The sequence below is a fragment of the Scyliorhinus canicula genome, chromosome 10 (genome assembly GCF_902713615.1).
Source record: "Scyliorhinus canicula chromosome 10, sScyCan1.1, whole genome shotgun sequence".
In the NCBI taxonomy this organism is placed as follows: domain Eukaryota; kingdom Metazoa; phylum Chordata; class Chondrichthyes; order Carcharhiniformes; family Scyliorhinidae; genus Scyliorhinus; species Scyliorhinus canicula.
In genome coordinates, this window is record NC_052155.1 from 26461522 (window position 1) to 26479317 (window position 17796).

Genomic DNA, 17796 nt, shown 5'->3' on the forward strand with positions numbered 1-17796 from the left:
GGCCAATCCACCTAACCCGCACATCTTTGGACTGTGGGAGGAAACCGGAGCACCCGGAGGAAACCCACGCACACACGGGGAGGACATGCAGACTCCACACAGACAGTGACCCAGCCGGGAATCGAACCTGGGACCCTGGAGCTGTGAAGCATTGATGCTAACCACCATGCTACCGTGAGGCCCCAAACCCAATACCGTTTCGATGGCGAACGTTAACTTTGCCTTACTGAGAGCTGGGTGGAGGGGGGGTGGTTTCTATGGTTGGTTTTTCTGTGGTTGTTTTTCCACTGTTTTTTCTGATGTTTGTTTACTGGGGAATGTGATGTTTTGAATATGTTTGTCCAAGTGGGGGGGAGAGGGGAGAGAACAATGGGGAGACAGACTGTTTGGTGCCATGGGTGGGAGCTATTAAGCAGCTAGGTCAGCTGACTCACGGAAGCGCAGTGGGGGCGAGAAGGTGTAAATCTGGTGCTTGATATGGGGGGGGTTGGGTTTCTGGTGCTGTTACGGGGGGGGGGGGGGGGGCTGCGTTTTTGACAGGGGATGAACTGTTACTAGGGGACAAATGGGAGGGTCAGGGACGGCGAATGTACGAGGAGGGGCTAGAGGAGTCCGGGGACGCGAGCTGGAGGCTGGCCTAAGAAGGGTGACGGCTAGTCGGGGAGGGGGGGGGGGGGGGGTTGATTACATCAAACGTTAGAGGGTTGAATGGGCCGATCAAGAGGGCTCGCGTGTTTGTGCATTTGAGGGGACTGAAGGTGGACGTGGCAATGTTACAAGAGACACACCTAAAGGCTATAGACCAGACTAGATTGAGAAAGGGATGGGTTGGCCAAGTATTCCACTCAGGGCTGAACTCAAAGGCCATGGGGGTAGTGATCTTGAATAATAAATGGATGGCATTCGAGGCAGGGAGAATTGTGCCAGACACGGGGGGGGGGGGGGGTACATAATGGTGAGTGGGAAGCTGGAGGGGGTGCGGCTGGTACTCGTGAACGTATATGCTCCGAATTGGGACGATGTGGAATTCATGAGGCAGGTATTAGGCAAGAGCCCAGACTTAGTGTCACATAACTTGATCATGGGGGGAGATTTTAACACAGTATTGATCCGGAATTGGACCAGTCAAAATCCAAGACAGGGAGGGTGCCAGCCGCGGAAAAGGAATTGAAGGGGTTTATGGAACAGATGGGGGGAGTAGACCCATGGAGGTTTGCACGGCCAAGGCGAAGGTGTTTTTTTTTCTCCCATGTCCACAAGGTAGGGGCTGGTTTAGCACAGTGGGCTAGCTGGCTTGTAAAGGATACCAAGGCCAGCAGCGCGGGTTCAATTCCCGTACCAGCCTCCCCGTACAGGCGCCGGAACGTGACGACTAGGGGCTTTTCACAGTAACTTCATTTGAAGCCTACTTGTGACAATAAGTGATTTTCATTTAATTTAATAAATCTGAGAATCTGGGGGCAGTGGAAGAGATATGAGAGTGGAGGGAGCATTGGTTTGGACCCCGATTTATAATAATCATTGGTTTGTACCAGGTAGGCTGGATGGTGGGTTCCGGAGATGGCAAAGGACAGGAATTAGGAGGATGGGGGATCTATTTATAGACGGGATCTTCCCCAGCTTGAAAGCCTTGGAGGATAAATTTGAATTGCCAGCAGGGACTTCTTGAGAAGACAGGTTCCGACCTTCCTGCTGCTGCAGCCACTGGGGATACAAGACAGAGTAGTGGGGGATACAAGACAGAGTAGTCTCCAGTACCTGGGTGGGAGAGGGGAATTATCAGATATTTACAAGGAACTTTTGGAATCGGAGGAAACTCCGGTAGAGTAGCTAACGGGCAAGTGGGAAGACAAGTTGGGAGGAGAGACAGAGGCGTGCCTGTGAGCGGATGCCTTAAGCAGGATTAACGCAGCCTCATCATGTGCCAGACTTAGCCTGATACAATTCAAGGTAGTCCACCGGACGCACAACCTGTCCGGTAGAGGACAGGTGTGCAAGGTGCGCGGAAAGCCCAGCAAATCATGTCCACATGTTTTGGGCATGCCCGAAGCTTAGAGGGTTTTGCCAGGGTTTCGCTGAGGCAATGAACAAAACATGGGCAGCACGGTAGCATGGTGGTTAGCATAAATGCTTCACAGCTCCAGGGTCCCAGGTTCGGTTCCCGGCTGGGTCACTGTCTGTGCGGAGTCTGCACGTCCTCCCCGTGTGTGCGTGGGTTTCCTCCGGGTGCTCCGGTTTCCTCCCACAGTCCAAAGATGTGCGGGTTAGGTGGATTGGCCATGCTAAGTCTGTTTTTTTTCCTTATTGTTGGGGGGTGTAAAGATTGGGATGGGGGTGGAAATGCTTATTGTACCATGTTTATGTCGCTGTTATTGTTATTATTATAAAAACTTGCAAATACCCTGATAAAAATATTTTTTTTTAAAAGAATGAAAGAGAGGCAGAGGTAGAGAGGGAATTCCAGAGCTTCGGGCCTTGGCAGCTAAAACATGGCCACCAACAGTGCAGGGATTAAAACTGGGGATGCTCAAGAGATTATTTTAAGGAATGCTGCTATCTGAAAATATTGTGGGACTGGAGGAGATACCAGGATACTGACGGACAAGGCCTGAGATGGATTTGAAAACAACAATGACAATATTTAAATTGAAGCTTTGCTTAACCGGGAACCAATGTGGGTCAGCAAGCAGACGAGTAATGGATGAACTGGACTTTGTGCGAGTTAGGACACAGGCAACAGTTATAGATGATGCAAAAAGTAGAGTGAAACATAGGAGGTCGGCCTATTTTGTTAACTAGTTTGTTAATCTAGTCAGGTTTGGAGGTAATAAATGAATGGATCGGGATTTCAACAGAAGATGAGCTGAGGCAGGGAAGAAATTGGGTGAGTTACAGAGTTGGAAATAGGTGTTCATAGTGGCAGCTTGAACATGTGGCCGGGTGATCATGGCAGGGTCAAATATGACAAGATTGAGAACAGCTGCTGGGAAAGGGATGGAATTGGCTGTTGTGGAACGGACTTTATAGCATAACCTCAAGATAATGGCTGTGGTCTTCCTAATACAGTATTGGAGGAAATCCCTGCTCACCCAGTACTAGATGTTGGACAAGCAGTCTGATAATTTAAGAGGCAGTGGGGGAGTTGAGAGAGCTGGTGATGAGGGACAGCGTAACTGTTGTCAGCTAGGTTTCTATATTTTCTCAGTAATTTAACATTGGATTACTCACAGGTACTGCATTAACGTTGATTAGAAATTTATCAAAATGCTGCGCAACTGCACTGGTTCATAGCAGAAGTTTTGGTCAGTGATATACAAATCAGTTTCAGCAGAAACTCCAAATGCGGAATAAAGTACAGGAACAATTTTGGGGAGCAGGTTTCACCAGAATTGACAGCTGTGTCCATACTGAAAATTCTACCTGATGGTTCCTTTTCATTCCATTTCAAGTTGCCAGGACTGTGTTATGGTTAATTAGCTGGCTTTTAAAGCAGACCAAGGCAGGCCAGCAGCACGGTTCAATTCCCGTACTAGCCTCCCTGAACAGGCGCTGGAATATGGCGACTAGGGGCTTTTCACAGTAACTTCATTGAAGCCAACTTGCGACAATAAGCGATTTTCATTCATTTCATCACGGTTTTATCCCAGGATTCATTAGCTTATTACTGCAGAAGAGAACTTGCTGGAGGCAATGGTCTTTTGTTGAAAACACATTTATTTACATACTATTTACAAAGGTTAACTAAGCTGAACTGCTCCCCAAAATGCTTCTCAGTCATTTTCACTCAGTGAGTAACATCGTTGTGATTTAGCTCCTTACACACATGCTCAGTAGCTTTTATTAGAGTTAATCCTTTACTCGACAAGGACTACATCAAGAATTACAAGGCACATTTCAGCACTGTCAAGTTCCACGTTAAGGGCAGCATGGTTGCCACACGGCACTGAGGACCCGGTTCGATCCTGGCCCTGGGTCACTGTCCGTGTAGAGTTTGCACATTCTCCCAGTGTCTGCGTGGGTCTCACCCCCACAACCCAAAGATGTGCAGGGTGGGTGGATTGGCCATGCAAAATTGCTCCTTAATTGGGAAAAAAAATAATTGGGTACTCTAGCTTTATTTCAAAAAAAGGACATGCACGTTAGTTCCAAGCACAAAATAATATCTGACTGTACTAGCCATGGCATTTCAAATTCCCGCCACATGTAACAATCCCTGTTTCATCTCTGAATGTGACAGCCAATTTTAATGCCAAATTAGGGACAATTGCATGTTGTGGACACAAACCTACAAGGAATGACAGCAAGATAGCTCGATTCTATTCTGTATTCGACTCCTAAAGCAGCAAAGAGAGTGTCTAATCCAAGCTGCCCGGCGCTGATTCAAACATCAAGTCCCAGCAGTAAAAGGATAATGTGCTAATCCACTAAACTGATTGGACCCATAAGCAATGTGTAACTCTTCAAATCATCCAGTACCGTTTTAAATCTTTTTAGAACATTCTGAAATTCATCAGACATGGTTAGTGCTGCAATCCAACTCTGGATTCTCTGGATGTATTTTGTCGGAACAAAGGAGAGCAATCTGATGTCTGTAAAGGTTAACAGCATACCAAATGCATCTTTAAGGTTCAGACATGAATAATGGCTACATGGGCACACAGCAGCCTTTGATCCATGCCCAACAAAGATTCAGCTACTTAATCATATTGAAGGTAATGTAGAATAGTTGTTGATGGAATGAAGAGGAGGAGCAAAATGACACACTTACATTCACTCTTACACATTCAGTCAGAAACTTATGACTGTTTGAGTTGCAGAGAAATGGTGGTCGAGCAAAGTTATGTAGTCTTGTAATTTTTAAATCCAGAATAATGAGTGAACATGATGATGCATGACATTATTGAGGTAGTAAAAGTTTGGATATGATGGAATAATGACAACAACATCTATTAACAGCATCTGTAATGGCCAAAGACACTTAGATGCTGCATGTGCACCACTGGCATTAAGTTCTGAGGATTGGTTGGATCGAACCAGGTGTAATTTCATGGTGTATGAAAGATTAACACAGATGTCTCCGAGTACTGTAGAGTTGAAGGAAGTTACAGAAATAGGGGCCAGGACGGAAGTTACAGAGATAGGGACCAGGATTCTCCGAGCTCGTGCCGGCCGTGGCGCGGATGCGTGGACCCGCGCAGTCCGTGGCGGGCTAGCTTTCGGCACCTGAACAATGCACAGCACTCCGGCACCATTCTAAGCCCCCAAGTGGGGAGAATGATTGGTCCTGTAGGCCGGCATCACTCGCGCCGGTTTTGACGCCGTAGTCAACACTTAGTATGCTGCAGTGCATCACTGGCATCAAGTTCTGAGGATTCGTTAGATGGAACCAGGTTTGTATTTCATAGTGTATGGAAGATTAACACAGATGTCTCCGAGTATTGTAGAGTTGAAGGAAGTTACAGAGATGGGGCTTGGATTCTCCGAGCACACGCTGGGTCAGAGAATCGCCGGGGGAGGGGGGGGGGGGGGGGGCGTAAATCTCGCCATGCCGCTCCGACACCAGGCCGCCCATTGACACCGGTGTCGCTCGCGCTGGTTTTGACCCCGGCGTCAACACTTGGCTGGGATTTCGGAAAATCGCGGCCAGGGAGTGACCAGTTCAGTGAGGGATTTGAACACAAAGGTGAAAATTTCACATTTGAGATGTTCATGGGCTGGGAGATAATGTCAGCCAGCTACCACAATGCTGAGGGGCATGACATAGTGTGGGTTAGAACACCAGCACAGTCAAAATTAAATAAAAGAACCTCACAAGTCTTAATCTCTGGAAAATTGCATAGCCGTACGCAAACTGGTGACGGGCTATTGACCCAGAACGTTCATTGTTGCTCTCTTTACAGATGCTGCCTAACTTGCTGTGTGTTTCCTGCATTTTCTGTTTTTAATTTCAGGATTTTCAGTATCTTCAGAATTTTGCTCATATATTCCCTCGAATTTAACACAATGAAAGATGACCGAACTAAAACATATAAAATTCTTAAGAGGTTTGACTGGTTAAGGTGCCTCGGATTAGGGGTCCCAATCTTAGAATAAGATGTGGCATTAATAACAGATGAGGGAAAATCATAGAATTAACAGTGCAGGAGGCCATTCGGCCATTCGAGTCTGCACCAGCCCATTGAAAGAGCACCCCACTTAAGCCCACACGTCCACCCTGTCCCCATAACCCCACCTAACCTTTTTAGACACTGAGGGCAATTTATCATGGCCAATCCACCTAACCAGCAAATCTTTGGACCGTGGGAGGAAACCGGAGCACCCAGAGGAAACCCACACATACACAGGGAGAACGTGCAGACTCTACACAGACAGTGACCCAAGCCAGGAATCGAACCTGGGACCCTGGAGCTGTGAAGCAACTGTGCTACCGTGCTGCCCATCAGGGCCCCTGCAGAGTCAAAACTGTCATCTGATTGCAAAATGGCAAAAAAAAATATTTTACATTAGTATATTTTTCAGAACATGACAAAAAAAAAATCAAACTTCAATGCATTAACTTGAAGCAAACTTCCTCAATATGTTTTTTTTTAAACATTCTATGCTGGAAGAAACAATAATAATTCAATATTTTTGGGCGGCACGGTAGTACAGCGGTTTGCATTGTTGCTTCACAGCTCCTCGGACCTGGGTTCGATTCCTGGCTTTGGTCACTGTCTGTGTGGAGTCGGCATGATCTCCCCGCATCTGCATGGGTTTCCTCTGGAAGCTCGTTTCCTGCCGAAAGACGTGCTGTTAGGTGAATTGGACATTCTGAATTCTCCCTCAGTGTACCTGAACAGGCACCGGAGTGTGGCGACTGGGGGATTTTCACAGTAACTTCATTGCAGTGTTAATGTTAGCCTACTTGTGACACTAATAAAGATTATTATTTTCTTTTTTATAAATTTAAAGTGCCCAATTCATTTTTTCCAATTAAGGGGCAATTTAGCATGGCCAATCCAGCCACTCTGCACATCTTTGGGTTGTGGGGGTGAAACCCACGCGAACACGGGGAGAATGTGCAAACTCCACATGGACAGTAACCCAAAGCCGGGATCGAACCTGGGACCTTGATGCCGTGAGGCAGCAGTGCTACCCACTGCGCCACAATGCTGCCGATTATTATTATTATAAGACATGAAATTTGAATTCTATAAAAATCTGGAATTAAAAGTCCAATGATGACCATGAAACCATTGTTGATTGTCGTATAACTCATCTGGTTCCCTAATGTCTTATAGGGAAGGAAATTTACAATCCTAACCTGGTCTGTCCTCATGGGAGGGGCCCAGTCTGTCTAGATAAGAAAAATGCCGACATGACTATAAGCTGAAAGCTTGGCCCTGAAAAAAAGAATTTCTCTCTTCAAGGACTCTGCACCAATACAAGCAAGTAAAACCTGGTTTATACACAAGTTGTATTTGAAATATGGGTTGCTTAATTGGAATGTAGAGGCAGGTTTCAAGAAGCAAGTTAAGATGTGGCACCTGTTAACTGTAAAACTATTTATTTGTTGCTAATGTGCTTAATTCTGTGTTCAAATTAAAGTTTGTTTCAATATGAAAGCTGTTTACCAGTCAGTGTTATCACTCCTGTGGTGGAGTAGGCTTTCCTCACAGTTTTACCAAATGATGCAAATAGTTGGGTTCTAATTCAGTATCGTAATCACAATTGGGGTTCTGGTTCAGACCATAACAGTCTTATTTGATGAAAATAATTTCAAGTAGCAAGGACAAGACAGTCTGATGGGAGACACAACCTATGTTCCAAGGCAGCACAAAGGCTGTTAACTTGGCATGAGACCAAACATCTGCTAGATAAGCTGCTTGGTTCCAAGAAATCCATTGAATTAATTTTACATTGAATGGGCGGGGAAGATGGAGTAGCTTCAGGCCCAATACACAGGTCAACCTGCGCTTCCTGATTTATATATTAAGTGGGAAATTAAGTTGGCACATTTAAAGAGCATCATTTCACACAGTTTAAGCATAATTATCTTACATGGCATCCAAAACAAAATTCTAAACAAAGAAGCATATAAAATAAATATTAATCGTTTTTTAAATTGTTGATGAAATAAGAAAACGGAAAAAAATTTCCGGTGGCCAAATTACCACCTGACCTCAGACTTGATGGTCAACTGTTCACAAGATCGTATGATGCTTATGTATGAAAAAGGTAATTTGATACATTGTTCTTCTTTCAAATGTGAGGAACTTCAAGTTTCGCTTTACAATATCCAAGGTTTCACTTCTGATGATCCAAAAATCAATTTCTTACAGCCAACTAAAGGTGTACACGTTAAAAGCGTTTGAACATAACATTAATTGAAACAGCCAAGGACGGTAGTTTCATACAAGCTTGTCCAACTGGCAGCCTGTGGGTGGCATTGGGGCCATGAAAGTTCTAAATTTTATTGGCCAGAAGGTATTACACACAGACATGAGTTGACCAGTTGCAATTGTATGGCCCCAAACTGAAAATCGCAAATAAGCAATAAACTGTTGGAAACCATGGCAAAAATGACAACCTTCACTGTTCTGCAATGCAGCATGACTGCAGCATCAGAATTAAACACTAAATTTGAACAGTTACTGAATTACTGTCACTAGGTTTACTGACAGAATATTATTCCTTTCCATTAGACACTGATTAATATCGTCACGTTATTGTAGAAATCACAGGAGGCAGATGAGAAGTCTGATTATTGTTGCATTTAAAATGTCACCTGTTGATAATGTGACAATACTTTTAAAATGTATTTGAAATATCATATCTGGATTGAAATTAATCCGATGGGTATCGGTCTTCTTGGGTGGACATGAAAAGCTCATATAGAATTGCAAGAAGACAGTTTGCCACGGTATCATGACAAACGTTTATCCCTCAACCACAATTTCATTTTTTTAAATCAGTGTTCTTCAAAGTCGGGGGCACGACCCGCAGGTGGGTTGTTGTCCGCGGCGCTCCCGAACGCGCAAATCCCCGCGCAACAGCCGGCTTTTCATAACGCCGGCTGCAGGCGGCCGTGAACATGTTTTTTTTTTAAAATTTGGTCGCATTGCGCATGCGCGCGATCATCGTGTATACATGCTCGATGATCGGCATGCATGCGCATTCCACGAAAATGTTAAAAAATTTGCCCGCATTGCGCATGCACGCACGATGATCGGCGCACATGCGCACCAGTAATCGGGCACGCATGCACAGTGCAGCTGCTATTTTTTTAAACGGTTGCAGCTTTTTCTTTTACAAGTTCTGCAGTGGTTTTTATTCATTTTATTTTTATTTTATTCATTTTATTTTTTTTTACAAGTTCGAGGGGGTTTTCTTCATTTTTTTCATTTATTTTACTCATTTTATTTTTTATTTTTCAACAAGTTCTAGGGGGGGGGTGTCATTTGATAAAATTTTACAGGAAAAAATTCACAACTTTGGACAGATGGAGACTCCATACTTTCCGATACCGGAAGGCTTCACCTTCATCCAACGGGTTCCATTGGAGGAGCATGTACAAGTGCCAAAAGGACCCAAAACCATTTCCTCTATTTTTGTCAGCAGCAAACAAGGTAAGAGAAAATGGTGGGTCACGCAGGTCGGCCGGTGTGGGTCGCAAAGGTCGGCCGGCATGGGTCGCGAAGGTCGGCCGAGTTGGGTCCCGAAGGTTGGCTGGTTGGTAAAAATGGGCCCCCAGGAAAAAAGTTTGAAGAACACTGTTTTAAATGGTATAACTTGCACAAGAAGTGAAGTTGTGCGCCCTCAGTGATGCCACTACGCAAAGTCAATTCCATTCATTCTATCCTCAATATTTTTGATCAATGTCTGAGAATTCATATATTTCATGTAATTTATCTACCAATTCATAGTCAACCATTCCCAAACATTTTATCTCAGAATGAATACAGTTCAACCTAGCTACAACCCGGTGTTTTTTTAAACAGGAGTACAATTATTTTTTTAGAATATTAGGTCAAGGCCAATGCAAACCTAAACTTTCATGGGTGTTCCAATATGCTATCAATTAATTTGCTCCTCTACGAAAATTGTTCACTTCAGTATTGAAGCTAGATTGGAGAAGTTGGGACTGTTCTCCTTGGAGAGAAGGCTAAGAGAAAATTTCATATTGGTGTTCAAAATTATGAGAAGGTTCTACAGAGTACATCAGAGATAGTGTTCCCGCTCGTAAAAAGATGGAGAATGAGAGGACAGACTTAGTGATTTACAAAAGCAACAAATGCAATGCAAGAAAAACCTTTTACACACAGCAAGTGGATCAGGTTTGGAATGCGCTGCTTGGAAGTGTGGTGGAGGTCGGTTCATTCAAGGCTTTCAAGAGAGCATTAGGTGATTATTTAAATCAGATCATTGTGCATGGTTACAGGGAAGAGACAGGAGAATGACATTAAGTCACAATGCTCAACTGGTGAGTCGGTGCAGACACGAGGGGCCAAATGGCATCCTTCTGCACCGTAACAATGCTGTGAATTAGAGACCCATCAAGTGATACATCACAGAAGGTAATATAAAGCAATGTAACACAGACCATCAGCTCAACACCGACTCCCATGGCCCTTCAAATCCATTTTGCCCATCACTTTCCAAGGGATAGGCAGAGGGGAATAGCAGGGGGGGGTTATTTCTTTGTTATGAGATTCCCTATTTGTTCTCTTTTTGGTTTTGGTTGTGTTTCATGCGTGTGTATGTTTATAGATATATATATATATATGTACATATATAATGTACATATAATAAAAATATTTATTTAAAAAAAATAAGAGCAGGGAAATTATGATGCAGCAGTATGTAATGCTCAGTAGGCCACATCTAGAGTACTGTGTGCAGTTCTATTCACCACACTATTGGAAGGATGTGATTGACTAGAGTGGGTGCAAAGGAGATGAACCAGGCTATAAATATTTATGAATCTACGAGTTACTGAGATTAGCTTTATATTCCAGATTTATTAATTTAATTTAAATTCCACTCACTGCCATGGTGGGATTTGAATCTGGGTCCCAAAAGCATTAACTTGGGTGTCTAGATCGCTAGTCCTATGACATTACCTCAATACCACCATCTCCCGCTACCAATCTGCTGCGTACAAAATGGGCAGTAACCACTTTGTCACAATCAAATTAAATATTGGTATTAGAAAACAAAAATTGATTGAAAAAGATCAATTACTACAATATAAACAAAATTTAAGCATCACGGACGGCGCGAGTTCGCGCATGCACATGGGTTGCCTTCTCCGCGTCAGCCCCCAGACAACATGGCTGAGCCCTATAGGGGCACAGCGTGGAGGAACATAGGGATAAGCCCGCTCACTGATCGGTAGGCCCCTATCACGGGCCTGGCCAACTTGGGACCCCCCCCCCCCCCCCCCCCCCCACCCCACACCGGAGTTAGATACCCCCTCTCCTACACCAGGACGGCCCCCGCAGCATGAACGCCAAGGTCCCGGACTCGGCCGAACTCGGCGGGCATTCGGGGTTGGAGAATCCCGCCCCTTGTTTCCAGTGTAGTCAAAGCAGAATTGTGAAACAATAATGGAACTTATTTCAAGAGGAAGGATAGAAGAGAGCTTATCCTTTGCAGCAAAATATAACTGGCAGCGGTTTCAAAGACCAAGGTTGTGTGCTGGATTATCCGGTAACCCAGCGACCCGTTTCATGGCGGCGCGCTGTTTGCTGGCGGCGGGTTTCTCTCTTCCCGTCACTTTTCAATGTGATTTGACCACGTTAAATGCATTATCCTCAGCAACACTCCTAGTTCATCCTCAAACAATTCAATTGAATTTATCAAACACGATCTTCCTTTAACAAATGAACGCTGACTATCCCTAATTAATCCATTTCTATCAAAGTGCAGATATATTTTGCCCCTCAGGAATTTTTCTAGTGACTAATGGTGACCATGAAACTATCATCGATTGTTGTAAATACCCATCTTGTTCATTAATGTCCTGTAAGGAAGGAAATCTGTCATCCTTACCTGGTTTGGCCTACATGTGGCACCAGACCCACAGCAATACGTTTGAGCGCCCTCTGAAATCGGCCCAGCAAACTACTCAGTTCAAGGACAACAAATGCCTTGCCAATGTTCCATGAAAAGATAAAGAAAAGAAAATTTGATAATGTGTGAACACTCTAAATCTTGATTTTGACTAGTGCACAAGTTCCTCAGAGCTACTCAATAATTGTCTCCCATAGTTCCGTTGCAGGCCTTTTGTAAAATTCCACTGGGAATCCATCCATGGCTGGTGCCTGCCCCCACTACATAGAACAAATGAACTTCATAATTTCCTCCAGCCCGAGCGGAGCCTCCAGCTCCTCCACTCTTTCCCTCTCTGTCACCGGGAAGTCCAATCCATCCAAGAACTGTGCCATAGTCGAGCCTTCCTTTGGAGGTTCTGACCTGTACAACCCCAGTAAAAGGTATCCAATACCCTGTTAACCCTTTCTGCATCGGAGATCACACCTCTCCCCAGGTCCTTAACCTGAACAAACTCTCGGGAGGCCACCTGCCCTCTCAGCTGGTGAGCCAATACCGGCTGGCCTTCTCCCCGTGCTCATAAAACATCCCTCTCGCACGATTAAGTGGCCTAACTGCTTTCTTCATTGATACCATTTCAAACTCCATCAGGAGCTTCGTCCTCTCCGCCAACAACTCTTACATTGGGGTAGAAGAGTATTGCTGGTCCACCGGCAGAATAGATTCCATCAACCATTGCCTCTCCGCCTTCCCCGACTTGTCCCCATGCGCTTTCATCAAAATCACCTCTTTCTCCTTCCCCAACCCCAATGATTGCCTTTAACACCTTCCAGAACGTGGAAGGTGAGACCTCCTCAGCACGGTAGCACAAGTGGATAGCATCGTGGCTTCACAGCGCCAGGGTCCCATGTTAGATTCCCCACTGGGTCACTGTCCGTGTGGAGTCTGCACATTCTCCCCGTGTCTGCGTGGGTTTCCTCCGGGTGCTCCGGTTTCCTCCCACAACCCAAAGACGTGCAGGTGAGGTGGATTGGTCATGCTAGATTGCCATTAGTGACCAAAAAGGTTAGGAGGGGTTATTGGGTTACAGTGATAGGGTAGAAGTGAGGGCTTAAGTGGGTCGGTGCAGACTCGATGGGCCGAATGGCCTCCTTCTGCACTATATGTTCTACGTTCCCAAAAGCAGAAGCTATCCTCACACCCCCATCCGCAAGCAGTGCCTTATCCAGCCGCCACAGGGGTCGCCAGAGCTCCTCTTCAAATAGAAATCCACATAGTGCTGAGTATGGTCAGATATAACAATTGTCAAGTACTCCACCCCGCCATCCCAGGGAACATTGACTTACCCATTACAAAGAAGCCAATACGGGATACCACGGTGAAACAACTCCCCTCATCAAGACTGCGAACCCACTTCGACCTACCCAGACCACTCTTGTTGACCTGCAACGCTTCTTGATAGGGTGTTGGGGCCGTGCTGGCCAACACCATGGGCGGCAGATCTGAACGTCCCATCACCTTCACCTCAGAAAAGTTGGCCAATTCAGATAAGCAATATCTGATGCTCCGGTTGAGAAGGAGGGTTTGGCTGTCAAGATGAAAATGTTAGTTCACAGCTACATTTGGTGGCCTAGCATTGATACAGACATCAAGCGGGTGGCTCAGCACTGTGTCCAGACACACCAGACGTTGCCTCCTGCAGCCTGCTCCACCCGTGGAAATGGCCAGGTCGTCCGTGGTCTCGTCTCCATATAAATTTTGCGGACCCCTTTCAGGGCGCAATGTTCCTCGGCGATGCTCACTCAAAGTGGATGGAGGTACTCAAGGTACAGGCAATGACGGCCCAGGCCACCATGGAGAAACTCCAGCACATTTTCAGCACAGAAGGCATACCTGAGGTGCTGGTATCAGACAATGGTACGGCGTTTACAAGTGCGGAATTTGCGGCATTCGTGTCCGCAATGGGATCAATCACGTGAGTAGTGCCCCATACCATCCAGCTTTGAGTGGTTTGGCCCAGTGTACGGTGCAAACATTTAAGCTCGGAATGAAAATGCAAATATCGGGTTCCTGGGAGACCCACTTAACCAGGTTCTTATTCTGCTACCGGACAACCCCGCATGCCACGACGGGAATCAATCGGCCGAGATGTTTATGGTTCATCGCCTCCAGACCCGCCTGAGTCTCGTTTTTCCAGATATTGGCGGGATAGTCCGCCGTGTTCAGGACCGAACCGAGGCGGACACAGGCCGGTGTGAAAGTTCGCCTCAGTAGACACGATACATGTCTGGAACCTCAGCGACGGCACTGCTTGGATACTGGGCTTCGTGTTGCTGAAAACGGATCCATCTTCCTATCAAATACGGGCACAGTGCCACGTGTCTAATGGCTGCGTGGATCATCTCTGAAGCTGCATGCCTGATATTCCAGCCACACCGGCCACTGATTCAGGCATCCCATCTCTGTCGTCTTTACAGCTGGCCCAGCCACCCCACAGTTATCGAGGATCTAGGGTCATTTTTGAGGACACCGCACCGAGATGCCGGACGAAGAACTGCCTAGCTCCAGGCGAAAGGCCCAGCGCATTTCCCATGAGTATGAATGTTACTCCGGACTTGAGGGGTGGGGTGTTGGGGTGGTGTTATGACCCCAATGGAGGTCCTGGGATCAGGACCATACTGTTCCTCATGAACTCTCTGGGATATGAACTGCCCCTTTAAGGGAGCGGGGCTTCTCCTTAACAAGGAGACCGGTTATAGGTTGGGGAAGGAGACCCTTAGGGGAGTGGAGGAGTATTTGGAATTGTATTGCAATAAACCTTATCCAGTAATTTCTACTATTGTCTATGCATCCCACTTACCGCAGATTCAATAATAATATAAACCTCATGTTTGTAAAAAAAAATATGTAAGCCCTTGTGAACAGATGCACAGTCTCAAAATATGTTTGAATAATAGAGCACATGCACATATCACACTTCATTTGCATATGACATATGCAGCGATCAGATCCTAGTTCACTGCTTTAAAACCAGCAGGAGATGTGTTTATGACAGATGCTACCAACGTAATTAATTTGTTTTAATTTTATGCTCAAGAATCTTAAAACAACAGCCAACAGGAATTGAGTAGCACCCTACAGTGTGTCTATTTAAAGATATACTTAATATTCTCAAAACGTCTTGCTGTTCATGAAGGAACACCAGAAAAACAGTAGAGCCATGTGTTATTTTCATACAAACAATAAGTTTTTAGCAAACCAAATTTCTCCATAAATCATTCATCTCTTTCAATAATGCAGTATACAATAAAGGTCAATTATATGATGCAGAACTGTATTTCAATAGCTAACCACAGTAAAATGGGTCTTCTGTAATGTGACTACTTTAATGAAATAAATAACAATTTTGACTTGTGGATTAAAAAGGATTTTGTGTTTCCAATATTTTGAAAAGGGCGCCATCTTCACAGTGTCAAGCTGCATTTACCTGTCCCTGGTGCAACACCACGTAACAGGTTGCTTTGTGAAAATCAATTAGTCTTTCTATCAGGCCTGATAGATTACATGTAACCGTAACTTCAGAACCAATAGACCAAATATCATCAAAATTAGAAAATGTTGGAAAATCTCAACAGGTCAGACAGCATCTGTGGAGAGAGAACATTACTCATCATTTTGATTTATTTCATTAAGGTACAGTTACATTGTACAAGACCCACTTTCCTGTGGTTAGCCATTGAAATGCAGTTTCTGCAGCACTGACAGTAAATTAATTGTAAAACTGTCAGGACAAAAATAGCCAAACTAACCTGTGGTCAAAGGCTACTGAACACTTATCACATTCCCAAGCAGATGTTAAAAAATACATCCAAAGCAGTTATTAATTCTAGCTGTGAAAGTGGTTAACGAGTATGAACAGAGATAGTTATTTGATCATGCAGGTCAAAACTGCCAGGATCGATCTTGCCCACATACAGATGAGGAAGCAGCAGATGTGATTTAGCTAAAATGAGGCGCAATGGCAGGAAATATTTTCAGGGGTAGGTTTGGCCCCAGGGTGGAGGTGGTGTTGATCTGCAAACTTAAATAGATGCAGTAGTGCAGTGAGGTTGTGGAACAAGAAGAATAGGATATTCACACAAGATCGCGTATGTGAAGTTCAGAGTGCATGCATACAGGAGGACATTGATGACCGATGCAAAGATATAAAACTGCAAAGAGGCATTGAGCAATAATCTAATCAATTAATAGAATAACAAAATTTACTGTAGTTAATTGCCAAGAAATAAGTTTTGGAACAAAGCAAAACACAAGGCTGATGCTCTGAAAGAAACACTGGCTTTTAATGTGGAGAACTAATTAAAGGATCTGCAACATGGAACAGAAATTATTTTAAGTTTTACATGTTGCGAATTTCAATTTGGAATGGGCCTGTTTACATATTTGTAATGTTACCGTGGATCCAATCATAGGTGAGGAAAAGGAAACGGTGGTGATTACAAACCAGTATTTGGTTAAGTTTGAAAACACCACTGATCTTCAACAGCAACACGAGATGTTCAGATATGACTGACTAGGGAAATGCTCCATACACTGCATATTGTGTGGCTTTCTGTCCTTCAAATCAACCAGCCTAAATTACAAACTGCTTTATCATTCCCAGACGCATTGTTGGCATATCTCTTTCATACACAAGGAGTCAACCATTTTAAAGTCCTTTTCACATTTTAATTCTTCAAGCCAAATCCAGTTATGCCTGCTGGTGTGATTTTAACAAAATCCTTCATGCCTCTTGACAGCATAGAGTACAATGCATTATCCTAGATTTGTCGAAGTAGTACATTATTACATATATATTTTAAAATCACAAGATACATTTCTACTACAATTACTAATAATTTGCTCTTCCAGCAATATCTGTTCTACAGATCTATAACAAATGAAAGAAATCCATTTTTTTAAAATATAAACAATAGAAACGTGCCAGATTTGCCTCCGTACAACTAAAAATCTGAATTCAGGTAATGTCTGAAGTTGACCAACAATGTAACCAAAAAGCACAAAAGGACTTAACTCACCATAATATTTAATATTCAGCTTCCAATTAAGAAAATCTTCCATATAAACAAAGCAGCTATCCCAACTGTAACAGTTCTGCAATGATTTCTAGAATCAACGTCTCAGATTTTCACCAAATCAGCAGCACATCAGCAGTTCAACTGAACACTGAAGAAACGAAGAGAAAATGGCTCTAGCCCTGCATTAAAGCACCAAAGAGCCTGCACCATGGTATACATTGACGCGGGTCTTTGTTATGGCCACGGCACCCAGAAGCTGCACATCAGAAACAATACACATCAATCACTACAGCCCATAAGCATAGCAGACTCGCCGATTTTTTCTCGCAGATGGGTACGATCCTTATAATTAAATCTGCTGTAGAAAATTAAGCAGTAGTTGTGTTGGTAATGATTAGTTCAATTGTCTAGACTCAAATACAATGTCAGTAAAAGATGTGATTACTGCATTGAAATTCAATACTGGGACCACATTCTTTTTTTAGAACTGTATTTAAAATCTTGGTTTTGGTAATGCAATAGATTTAACTATACCAAAAAAATCTAACATACACATTTAGCAAATTTAAATACCTGATATATCTCAAAGTAATTCATTTAGTGTTAACTGCTGAGACAGGGGATGCTTTTAAAATGTGAATATGTGTTGATAACATATTTTTAAGATTAGAACATTTTAGGATTA

The 17796-nt window shown here is 44.1% G+C and overlaps 1 protein-coding gene across 1 annotated transcript in view; it reads right to left on the bottom strand.

Moving 5' to 3' along the window:
- Positions 1–17350, bottom strand: part of LOC119972287 (focal adhesion kinase 1) — a 585346-nt gene extending 567996 nt beyond the window's left edge. Inside the window, exon 1 of the mRNA XM_038808743.1 lies at positions 17112–17350. Coding sequence (XP_038664671.1) covers positions 17112–17154 — 43 coding nt within the window. The 5' untranslated portion in view covers positions 17155–17350. The remainder of the gene's footprint in view (positions 1–17111) is intronic.
- Positions 17351–17796: the final 446 nt, after the last annotated feature.